Consider the following 13,462-nt stretch of genomic DNA (forward strand, 5'->3'; position numbering starts at 1 on the left):
GCAATCCCTCATTACTTCCGCCTTTCTTCAGTTCACTATCAATCCACGTTCCATACTCATTAGACTGTTCATTCCATTAACAGGTCCTGTAATTCTCCATAGTCCCTTTCTTACACCCTTCAGTTCGTGCATTTACGTGTTCTTGATGTTCCTTTCTTGTTGTTTCCTCTTGGTTCTTGTGTATACCGTATATACCCGTATTTCCCTACATGTTACCCTATTTTTCTCAGTATTTCGAACACCATGCACAATTTTATTCTGTCGAAAGTTTTTTCCTGGCTATCCAATCATACGAACGTATTTCAATTTTTCTTAAATCTTGCTTTCATTATCAGCTGCAAGCTCCGAACTGCTCTCTGGTGCCCTTAGCTTTGCGAGAGCCAACTGATCGTCATCTGACACATCCTTAATTTTCTTATCCATTCTTGTGTTGTTATACTTGTCTCCAAGGTGGATTCATGAACACAGAGGCTACACACCAACTTGTCTATGACTAGGCTGCCACTGCCCAATGATTCTTGAAATGCTGATGTATTGTTATTTCTCATCTCCCTTATTTGATCGCAAGGCTTCCAAAGCTCTACTATAACACAGCATCTCCCATGTCCTCCATATCAGCTCCCACATGTTCATGAACCAATTCATCACACTAGTCCTATCCGTCATGGGTACCATTACCGTGCTCTTTCCTCCTATGCGCTCTTTACTCAGCGCTTAGCCGTAGAATTTCTATTACACGTTTCACGTTGCCAATCTTGGTTTCAATTTCACCGGAGGTTGTTTTGATTTACATATAGCCTGAATCAGTCGTTCTGGCGAGCATTTCTTTTTCGATTTCTTCACATTTTTCCTGTGACCATTTTGCCTTGGCTTCCTTGAACTCCTTACTCATTTCATTCATGAGTGTCTTACATTTCTGTATTTGTATTCGTCAATTTCCGTGAGAAGTTCTGTACTTTTTCATTCACGGATCAGTTGTAGTATTTCTTCTGTTGCCTAAGATTACTTTGATGTTCGTTGACGATAATGTTTATTAAACTGGCTAACATGTTTGGTCCTTTTCTTAAAATACGGCTGTATCAGAGAAATTATTATGTTCCGAGAGAACAGAAAATCTGCCTTTACCGAAACCTCTGACCTGTTCATAAATATTACTTGTTAAAGATTAGTGTAAGTCGGAATAACGTGATCCTTGCGTGGTATTTGTTCATGTATCAGAATAAAATTTGGCCTACACTTTAAAAGGGTAGCTGGGCAACAGAAAGATAACGGACTAATGAAAACAAAATGACAAAGGATAACGAGGCTATTACTCTTGTAAAGTTTCCGTATTCCTGAAATTACAGTTCAGTACTCGATAACACACAATGGAGAACAGCGACAAAAGCGTCTGGGGCTGGAGGAAATATAATAAGCGAGATTTCTGAAGCTTTCGCTAGAGTTATGTACTGGTGCCACGCTCAAGTCAAAAGGAAATGCCGGAAAATCAGCTCGTCTTAGGAACGATGCCAATGACAAATAAGGCGTCGTAGAAATTAAATTTCGACTTTCAGAAGAGGCAAATGCGGAATTACAACGAATATTTGGGCCGCTGGAGTTGAACAGAGCAGAACTGAGTAAGAAATTTAATTAAATTCTTCATTTGCGCCAATTCTCCCTTTTCACGGCCAAGCGTGACGTGCAAATCAGATTCCATGCACTAATTAGTCTGCCCCCTTCCAGCAGAAACAGTGTTCCTGCAGCTTTATCAGAGACATATACGTCGTAATAAAAGATCTGTGAAAGGAAATAGCGAAACCAGTATGTACAGAGGTACGTCAATTTATGTTCCTGATCGCAGGTTAATGGCGGGTATATGGCATCCATTAGCTGCGTACACATTTGCATCGAAAGGACGCACAGCAGCGTCGCTACCACACTCGACACGGTCGTAGGTTTCAATATTTCCTTTTAACTCAACGCCAAAGCTAGTAAAGAGGCATTAATTTTAGTAAGGGGAGAGACGTCCGTTCCATATGCGCGCTTATAATCATGTTTTAATCAAGCCAATAATGAATTCAGAATGGACCCTTTGCAGTAACGACAATTTTATACCCGTGGTTCCTGACAATAAAAGTGAATTGGAGGATGGACGAGGTGTGGACAGAGCAAGGTTATATGAGGCTTCCTTGCTGGATGCCTACGGTGTTATCTTGTTCCGTTCCTTTCGTTTCATTTTTCCGTACTAATGTCACACCCATAGACAATCATAAATACTGAGGTAAATGTTAAGTTTTCTACACCAAATGTTCAATATTATTTATTTAATACACTGGCTATGGTTCGGGTGTTTATGCTTAGGTTGTTACTTCCAACGTACTTCACGTGTTTGCAGTCCAACGACCATTTACATTCGTTGATGGTAAAGGTGTTATTGTTCTGATCCCACGAGATTGTAGACAGGAGAGCTAATGTTCCGCATGCGTGCATCCTTCAGACATCACGTCACGCTCAGTTGCCAGACACCATTACTCGCCTACTCATATGTACGAGTACATCTTTAAATCTTTATTAGATGTACGCAGTCTTAGTGCACTTACAGGACAAGGATCTATCCCAGGTAACATGAAACGGGACAATCATTGATTACACACATACCCCCCCCCCCCCCTCTCACACACACACACACACACACACACACAAATAAAACTCAGCTTTCAATACGTCCAATTAAAAAAAAAATCATAGTAGTCCATGAATTTAATTTCTACAGATCACGAAGCCAGAAATTGGCGAGAAGCTGTGCCGAGGTGCTGGCTGTAGCTCTTGGTCTATTCCGTTTATTTCAGCCACTGGAGGTGAATACAGCACCGTTCTACGTGAGAATAGCGTGGAACATGATACAATATGTGATGAAAAGTATCCGGACACCTGGCTGAAAGTGACTAACAAGTTTGTGGCGCCCTCCATCGGTAATGCTGGAATTCAGTATGGTGTTGGCCCACCCGTAGCCTAGCTGACAGCTTCCACTCTCGCTGGAATACGTTGAATCAGGTTCTGGAAGTTTTCCTGGGGAATGGCAGCCCATTCTTCACGGTATGCTGCATTGAGAAAAGGTATCGATGTGAGTCGGTGAGGTCTGGCACGAAGTCGGCGTTCCAAAACATCCCAAAGGTGTTCTGCAGCATTCAGGTCAGTACGCTGTGCAGGCCAATCCATTACAGGGATTTTATTGTCGTGTAACCATTCCGCCACAGGCCGTGCACTAGGAACAGGTGCTCGATCGTGATGAAAAAAGCAATCGCCATTTCCAAAGTGCTCTTCAACAGTGGGAAGCAAGAAGGTGCTTAAAACATCAATCTAGGCCTGTGCTGTGATAGTGCGACGAAAAACAGCAAGGAGTGCAAGCGCCCTCGACGAAAAAGACGACCAAACCATAACACCACCGAATTTTATTGTTGGCACTAGACACGCTGGTAGATGACGTTCACCGGGCATTCACCATACCTACAGACTGCCATCGGATCGCCACATAGTGTACCTTGATCCGTCACTCCATACAACGTTTTCCACTATTTACGCTTCCAATGTTTACGGTCCGTGGACCTAGCGAGGCGTCGTTTGGCGTTTACTGGCCCAGACGCTCGACCATGAAATCCAAATATACTCATCTCCCGCGTAACTGTTGTAGCACTTATGGATCCTGATGCAGTTTCGAATTCCTGTGTGATTGACTGCCCAGTACACATTACAACCCTCTTCAAATGTCGGCGGCCTTTGTCGGTCAACAGACGAGGTCGGACTGTACGCTTTTGTGCTGTACGTGTCCCTTCACGTTTCCGCTTCACTATCACATCGGAAACAGTGGACCTATGGATGTTTAGGAGTATGGAAATCTCGCTATTGACGTATGGCACAAGTGACACCCTACCACCTGACCACGATCGAAGTCCGTGAGTTCCGCGGAAAGCCCCATTCTACTCTTTCACGATTGCTAATGACTCCCGAGGTCGTTGATATGGAGTACCTGGCCGTAGGTGGCAGCACAATCCACCGAATATGAAACACGTATGTTTTGGGGGGTGTTGGTTGGGTTGTTTGGGGGAAGAGACCAAACAGCGAGGTCATCGGTCTCATCGGATTAGGGAAGGACGGGGAAGGAAGTCGGCCGTGCCCTTTCAAAGGAACCACCCTGGCATTTGCCTGGAGCGATTTAGGGAAACCATGGAAAACCTAAATCAGGATGGCCGGACGCGGGATTGAACCGTCGTCCTCCCGAATGCGAACCCAGTGTGCTAACCACTGCGCCACCTCGCTCGGTTTTTGGGGGTGTCCGTATACATTTGATCACATGATGTATGTACACTGTTAGACATAAAAACTGACCGTAAGCCGGCCCCCACAGAGACTATGTCCGAGTCGTTCACTTAAGGTGGCCAATAAAACCGACCGCCTATTACAACGCCAAGTCCGGCCATCTGCACAATATGGAAACGCTGTAAGATCCGGAAGTGTCAGGAGAAAGTGTGTATGAGATATTCTGGGGTTGTGTTAGCCCGTGGTCTAGTGGTAATCGTCGTGCATTCTAATCTTAAAGTCGCCCTTTCGCGTCCAACCGTATCACTCTTCTTTTAGCAAATTTCAGCCCTCGACTTGAGTTATGAGTCTAATTGAACATCGAAGATAATTCGCTTCACATTCTACCCACTAGTAATAACAAAAACTTTCAGATACAATCCCTCAGGACAGCTCGTTGCTGCGTCGCGATCAGTGCAGTTTACGCTCGAGCGTTTCCTCTCGATGCAGCAGCTTCCCTCCATCAGCCAGACGCCGCTTGCCGCCTGAAATCGGGCGCCACCCAGGTGAACGAGGAGCGGCGCTGTCTGTGTACGTATGTAATTATGACTGAATTATTATTTGTTCACAGGCGCTTTCCTGCCGCCTATTGTAACTGTTTTATGAATGTTACAGCAACATGAATAGAAACATCAGATTTTCGCCATATGGAATATTCGAATTCACCTTAAATCTTCACGTTTCGAGCAATGGCAGAATATCCTTCAGTAAGAAGCCAGGTCATACCCTTCTTGTGGCAGGCGTGCCAATGACAGTGATCTCAATAACAATATTGTATAGCAAAGATACGTTGCCAACTCATCCACTGGAGAGGCTCCAAAATTGTGAATAGTGTCTGGTGAATATGATTTCAAGGTTTCGGTCCGATTAAGACAGTAAAACACAAATAAATCGTCGCGGTTATTAATTTATGACATTTCATTTGCACTCAGAGAATCGATGTATTACAAGTAATTACGCTCTATTCTCTAAACCTAGTTACAGAAATGCTAATTTCTCAGTGAAATATAATGAAGACATTCCAGCTCTTGCCAGCCACGACTTTGAGGCGCAACTATAGTCCCTTCCGATGTTACTCACAGAACACATCAGCTGATATCCTTCCTGGTAATATGACTGTAACTTGGCAACAACGCAGAATATGTTCTCTGTGACCGACACCTTACTTCCTTGATGATACAGAACTATCCTGCTAAATTCATTTGATAGTATGGTGTAATTTCAGTTGAATAATGTGAGTGATTTTCTCTTGATATGTGATTTAAGGATATCAGTTAATGCTTTTGAGTCCACGAGCGTCGTTCCGCACGGAAAACACAACTACTATAGTCTCTTTATGTTGCGATTTATCTGTCATAGCGGCTGCTGGGCTGATAAGTAACTCAAAGATGCCACCCTTTTTCGCTAGCTCCGAGGTAACGTGCTGGCCGGCCGGTTACAAGCTGCTTTCGTTCGCCTATCGAGACTCGCTGAAACCCGTATTTTTAATTCTTTTTTAGCAGAGCTACAAGCAGGCAGATAGAAACTCAATAAGGAAATGGTAAGACAACGCTCGAGAAAATTCTTGCTACTTTCAGTACCCCTTAATGTCAGAGAGAAAATCTTATGGCCGTGCAAAATTCTTAATGCCTGTTTTGTTTTCAGCCGACATATTTTTTGTTGTTGTGAACACAAAATTTTATCTACTAACCGCCCCATTTCCATAATACTTGAGTGTGATACAGGGCATGAAGTAAATAGAGACCTTTTCGAAGTCAAAAGTCGGTAATGTCCCATTAATTTGTGTTAAAATAGGCACAGTCGTCTTACAGACACTTAATGCTTTATTAAAACAGACGGCCGTCGTGATGTTTCCGTAGAAAGTTGAATTTAATTTGTATTAGTAAAGTAACTATTTAATTTCTCTTTGATGATTACAGTTGTGTTCAATAAACTAATAGAAAACGCAGTTATATCAGCAACAGTATATCCTTTCACAATATCTGAAACAATATGACAAAGCTAAGATAGTTTACAAATTCTACGCCAGTAGAAACCCACTGGTTCTAACAAATTATTAAACCTGTGTATTTTAAAGAGCATTTTCGTCTAGAAATGAATTGCCTTGACGGTTGATCGATCAACAGCGGGAAGCGTAAAATTTAACGAGTATACGATCAGAGGGACTAGTGACTGAGAGATGACTTCCCTATCAGTACAAGAGCCTGATCTCCTGTGCGCCAATCTCCTGGATATTTTTGTTTCTCAAATCAACAGAGTGCGTTATCATGCATTACCAAACATGACGTAGTTTTGTCGGTCGATATTCTTACACTGCGACCGGAAGGTATCTCAACTGTTGGCAAAAAATTCCAGCAATGATGGACACACACTTGGGGAAGAATTAGTAGTGCAAAACACACTTTTGGAGCTATCAGATAGAAAATATTATGTTCACACCAATGTTATCTCTAGTTTACGTCGTTTGGGGGGGGCTCAACCTTTCATTTCTTGTTAGGAAGTTAACGATAAAGGCATCATAACTAGTCACTAGTAATAGTATTGCTCAATGAGCGAACTGATGACGTTCAAGCAAAACTGCAATAATAGTCACTCCACCGGCAGGGTTGGCTGAGCGGTTCTAGGCGCTACAGTCTGGAACCGCACGACCGCTACGGCCGCAGGTTCGAATCCTGCCTTGGGCATGGATGTGTGTGATGTCCTTAGGTTAGTTAGGTTTAAGTAGTTCTAAATTCTAGGGGACTGATGACCTCAGAAGTTAAGGTCCATAGTGCTCAATGCCATTTGAACCATTTTCAACAGTCACTCCGTTTGTTTTTGTTGTTTGGAATTAGAACATGCAGGACTCCTACACCAGACTTCTGAGTCTTGCCTGTTGAATGCAAATGTCGCATGATGGTTAAACGGTAATCCATCACTTATATCAGCAGTCGAAACTTTCTTAATGTGGAAAATCATTCATGCTAGAAATATCTTTGTTGAAACAAGAATATCTGTCTGTTGTCTATATGTCCCAAAATCACACGCTCCACAAACAGTTCAAATCTTTCGAGCTGCTTCCTCTGCACACACCCCTCGGTTATACCTAAAGTATGTACTGTGTTGCAGAAGTTACACCTTTTTCCACTTGAGACCAAATTTTACAACGCTTAACCCCAGTTCATTATTTTAAAGTAAGCAAAATCCCATGCTTGGCTGCAAGATGATAACTAGAACTTCAAATTCGAAAATGACAGTTGATACATACACTGACAGCGTTGCGCCGCGTTCACCTGGGCAGCGCCGGATTTCAGGCGGCGGGTGGCGTCTGGCTGATGGCGACGCAGCCACGAACTGTCCTGCGGAATTGTTTTTGTTATTACTAGTGGTTAGTATGTCAAACGTATTATCTTCGATGTTACATCAGATACGTAACTTTAGACGAGGGCCGAAATGTGGTTAAAAAAAAAAAAAAAAAAAAAAAAAAAAAAAAAAAAAAAAAAAGAGAGAGAGAGAGAGAGATACGGTTGGACGCGAACACACGACTATAAGTTTAGAATGCAAGACGATTACCCCTTTTTTAATTTTTGTTTTGTTTTGTTCTGTAATGTTCGTTGCATTTGGTCTGGGCGGACGTCATAGGACATCCGTTCAAGTTGATCGCTGATTCCTTTACTCAGTTTTATATTACAGAGGGCTAAAACAACCCCATAATATCTCGTAAGTACGCAGCACTTCCTCCTGGCACTTCTGTATCTCACAGCGTTACCAGATTGTGCAGATGGCCGGACTTAGCGTTGTCAGAGATGGTCGGTTTTATTGGCCACCTTAAGTGACCGATTCGGACTTATTCTCTGTGGCGGCCAGCCGGCGGCCATTTTTTATGTCTAAGACTGTACTTCAGTCTCCCTGTTGCCGAAATCGGATCTAACATCAAAGCCGTTTCTTTTTCTAATTAGATTCACTGCTTCGTGTTCAAGTCCTCTCAACTCAGTAAACTAGTTGACAAAGTCGGTAACTGAACCCGAGGGCCAGTCAGGTAACAACCGCTAAACTTTGAAAGCGGATCACTGTTGACTTTACACATTCTTTGTACAGAAACACTGAAAACGTTGAATAATACCGTACTACAATTTTCGTAGCAAAATAGTTCAGGAGTGAACGGCCGGGTGTCACTGCACAAAGTGGACAATATTTTGGCAAGCGACCACATTGCCATCGTGAAGCGTACAGTACATTAGCTCACCTCCTGATGGTAACGTGATCACCTAACGAAAAATGTTGATCGTTGGACAATGACAGCCCTCGTTCATCTGCGAATTAATTCGTCATGAGCTATGCTGGGAGAAGTTGAAGAATAACACACTAAAATGTGCATCTTCAGGACACCACCTACGTCTTAAACTGACCAGTATGAGCTACCCTAGGTTTCCGGCCGGCCGGAGATGATGTGCTCTGGTGGGAACATAATGTCATATTCCTGTATTTTGAAAAATTTCTGGTCGTAAGTACAACAGCTGCTTCTTTTCTGGCCAGTTCAACTAGCGCAAACAAAATCACAACCCATTAACTAGATGAATATCACACTGAAAATTGCTCAGCTTTATATGCAAATACAAGCATTCGGTGGCATTGGTGTTTGTGGGATGATCTTACGCATAAGAGTGCGGGGATGCGAGGGAGGCATCGAATGATAACAGGTATCATCACATAGTCCACACATTGCTAACAGCACCAGGAATGTCTCCGGGAAGATAGACCCCATACGAAAAATGTAACAATGATATCACATTCTATAACACCATAAGAAAGTGCAGAAAGTTTTACGATAGTAGTGGTCAGAAACTACATTTCATCTTCTCGCTTCCTACCACATATTTTCTGGTTATGAGATTTTATTTCAGCAGTGAATGTGGAAAACTTTGCTCATATTAAAGTCTACTACCACGATAGTTTCTTATGTGTACTGTTAATTTATATCTATGCAGTACAGTGAATAATTTTCTGAATGTGTTGATCTGTTATTAGAGAACGCAAGATGAAAGTCACTATATTATTCCGATGTTTTGGCTCTCCGGGAACCGCAGTGAGAAAGATGTAAATTAAGAACGGCAACGGAAAAAAAGGACGATTATTTCCTGAAATTGAACTGAAAGCAACTGATACGGAGTACAGTGTATTAAATGTTACTTTGTTACTACGCTATAAGTTTCCGACGGTTATGTAGTAACTAACGCAGTGGTCTTTCAAATGTGACATGAAGCACATTTTGTTAGAAGTCTGTCAAAATTCAAAGGCCGAAATGTTCACAGATACCAACATTACTGTTATAGAAACAGTTCGAATGTAATATGTTTGTTAATCAATCCTAGAACACCTAAATTATTTGAACACCCAAAAATTCATGAAATATCAGTTCCTGTCAGTCCAGTCAATGACAAAATAGATAGTTTCGCATAGGTGCTTAGCAAAGAACTACATAACGTCCTAAGAAAACTACACACTTGTAATAAACAATATACAACAAAAAAATTCTAGATTATTCAAACAAAATGTAAGAGGCATACAATTTTGCTCATTGCTAAAACACAATATATTAAAATTTTCATTCCAGACGCAACACAATCTTCGAACACTAATACACTCCAGATGAACAAAACCTATCATGTATTGAAATACAGGCATGTATAAAATTCAGTGTTAAATATGTGACAAATTCTATGGCAAAGTGGACGGAATTTCGATATTCGACACGGAGAACATATTAGAGAGAGCGACAATAACCCATCAACTTTCTTCCACCACTTTTGATACACACTTACATAGCAGACATGCAAGAATAAAAAACACGTGGAAAATGTTGTAAACCTCGTGCACTATAACACTATCTGGAATAACCAATTAAAAAAAAAAAAACAGTAGATTCAACCGCGTATCAGCGTAGAACGACGTAAACCCGAATCATATTAGCAATATAACATTTCTGGTAAAAAAAAAGGATATGACCTACAGAATACCATAGACCCAAACAGCCTGTAACCATACAACAATACAGTTGTCAAGTAACGTTTTCATGAAATAAACTTTCGTAATTCGATGATTACAGAAATAACTCCTCCAGCTAAGTCTAACACCTGCTGTAGCTCCACCAACATCAAAGGAACAAATCTATACAGTAGTGATAGCAACTGAGACATTGATGTCATATGAATATAAAGACCACCTGATGTACGTAGCAAAGCATAGTTCTATAATACGTTAAATCAGCTATTTAAAAATCTGAAATGTTATAACAAACTAAGTACTTTCCACAGATAACCTGAAGATGGCAATCACGGGCGAAGTAGGCCTATTGTAATAGAAAACATAATGTCCTTATATGACGCTGTGGGTCCAGACGAGTACAAAATTTAATATAGTAACAAACCGAATAAATTATAATTACACCGTTACCCTGTAACAAGTTACTTTAGGCCATAGATCGCTTACACCAATATCCTTAGAAAATGTCCTTGAACAGCTTCCGAGATTTTGTCGGTGTATTTCGGCTGCACTGTGTGTAATATGAACGATGCTTGAGTGATTATTTTCCAGTACGAATCTCTTACGGTGTGGTCTCTTCCCGCTGCTATTGACAGCTCCACCTGTTGCAGTGCCCATATACCAGGGAGAGGTGCTGAAGTTGACCAAGGTGTCCCGCTCAGAGATGGGGGCGTACCTGTGCATCGCGTCCAACGGCGTACCCCCGTCTGTCAGCAAGCGAGTCATGGTCAACGTGCACTGTGAGTATGTGTGTCTATCACTTGTACCACCCTACCATCCGTAGCATATACATACACCAACGGTTTCGCAACACCAAAAAATAATTAATGTAAAGTAATGAAATTTCGGGAATACTTTTGTCTAGGTATTTTAGTGATTAACATTGCAAGATCACAGGTTAATGGAAGAGTGAGATAAGCCACTGCAATGTGAAATGCAGGTACAGTAATAAACGGTGTAAACGCCATGATGTCGAATGCAAGCATGCAAACGGCATGCACTGTGTTGTATAGGTAATAGTTTTGTAGGTGCCTGTGGCAAAACACCCTTCGGAAATATGTTCATGAATGGCAGCACGATAGGTGGAATCACCAGACTGATGTACTCTTTAGCAGTCAGGATGCGTGGGAGAATCAAGACAGTGTTCCTGGTATCTTTAGGTTCAGTGGGTCTATAACGCAGAGTTGTTGTGTGCAGGGCCTCAACTGACCTCCTTTTAACCAACATACGACCATTACTGGCACCGAGGCCGAACGAGCTCTTATCAATCAACACAACAAACCTCTCCCCTGCCCACCAATGAGCTTCCGCTTGATACGACTGAAGTCGCAAACGGTAGCGGTTAGGGATACAGACTGTCTGGCTGCCCTTGAAGTAACCGATTTGTAACAGTTCGTTGTGTCACTGTGGCGCCAGCTGCTGCTCAAATTGCTTCTCCAGATGCAGCAGGATGCGGCAGAGACATACGACGAACACGATGGTCAACCCTCTCGGTAGTGACAAGTAACCGTTCTGTGCCCGATCTTCTTGCTACCGTACATTCTCGTGACCACTTGGCAGCAATGTAGCCACTGTGCATGAATGCTGGTACAAGTCTTTCTGCAGTACTGCAGAAGAAACATCCAGCTGCCCGTAGCATTATCATACGACGTCGCTCGAAGTCACTGAGGGGTTGATAACAGCGTCTTTGTCTTCTTAAAGACATTGTCGACTAACATCAACTAACCCCGTCCAGTCTTGAAGATAACTAACGCTAATGACTGTTACAGCATGTATTTGAAAGCTAACGTCGTTTGCATCCTCATACTGGCGCTACTAGCGCCACTATTATGCGACTGGTGCGAAATTTGAATATACATCATTATTCAGATGTAGAAACACGTCTACCAATTCCCGTTTATGTCGCACAACTTCTTCTTGGTACTGCAATATATATATATATATATATATATATATATATATATATATATATATATATATATATACTGTTTACCTCAGACAGGATGCTCGGGATTTAAAAGCAGTGCCTTAATATGTTGCTTCAGGAACTGATGGTTACAAGTATACTATTCCATTAAGTTTCGGCTGCACACCCCAAACTTAATGGAACAGTCTTTGCGCCGCCAAAACCTGAAGATTCGCATCAAGTATACTATTGTTTGATTAGACATACTTTTTTTCTGCTACTTCAAATATATTGCTTGTACCTAGCAACCGGTCTCAGATAATCTCCTCTACAGTCCAGAACGTTCCAGATACTTTTTAACGCACATGAAGAAAATTTAGACGAGATAACTGCTTGCCATTTGACAGTTAAAAGAGTACAGTAAGTGATCGTCAGTGTGAGACTAATAATTTACTATATATCACATAAGCACAACTGCAAATGCTAGTTTGCCATATATGAAACTAAAAAAAATATTTTGTCATCGGTAAAATCTCATCATATATTCTCAACTTTCACAAAAGGTTTTGACGACACACCAAAACTGCTGCACACCAATTGTATATTCGATTTGTCTGCTTTATCCTTCTCTTGATCCACTTCATACAATCATTTAGGTGAACCGTTTCCTTTGATATGATTTAGTTTCCAGTTTGTACATCACTTAAGTCATTATTGAAAAAGTAGTGAATGTGTTTCAGCATAATACTTTAATGTGATTTGTTGTAGCGGTCACCAGACCGAAGTCTGGTTTATCGCACTTTTACTTCCAAGTCACTACTGCAAACCATATTCATTTGAATATGATTATTGTATTCATGCCTTGATCTCATTCTACGACTTTTATCCCCCACATCTTTCCCCAAACTGGTGAGTCTTTCGTACCTCGGGATATAACGTATCAACCGATCCCTCTTTTAGTCAACTTGTGTCATAAATTTCTTTTTCCTAATTCGACCCAGTTCCATCTCATTAGTTACTCTATCTACCTCTGCAATCTTCGGTATCATTCTGCAGTAAATCTTTTCAAGAGCCTCTTACCTCTTCTTATCTGAACTGCTTATCGTCCATTTTTTACTTCAGTACAAAGCTACCCCCCGCCCTCCCCAAGAAAAAGCCATGAGAAACGATTCCGTAACACTTAAAATGATGTTAAATATT

General features: G+C 41.6%; 1 protein-coding gene across 1 annotated transcript in view; it reads left to right on the top strand.

Moving 5' to 3' along the window:
- The window catches only part of LOC124616552 (lachesin-like), a 508,659-nt gene that overhangs the window by 477,923 nt on the left and 17,274 nt on the right, over window positions 1-13,462 (top strand). The window contains exon 5 of the mRNA XM_047144870.1: window positions 10,968-11,096. Coding sequence (XP_047000826.1) covers window positions 10,968-11,096 — 129 coding nt within the window. The remainder of the gene's footprint in view (window positions 1-10,967; window positions 11,097-13,462) is intronic.

Source organism: Schistocerca americana, chromosome 5 (assembly GCF_021461395.2).
Source record: "Schistocerca americana isolate TAMUIC-IGC-003095 chromosome 5, iqSchAmer2.1, whole genome shotgun sequence".
Lineage (NCBI taxonomy): Eukaryota > Metazoa > Arthropoda > Insecta > Orthoptera > Acrididae > Schistocerca > Schistocerca americana.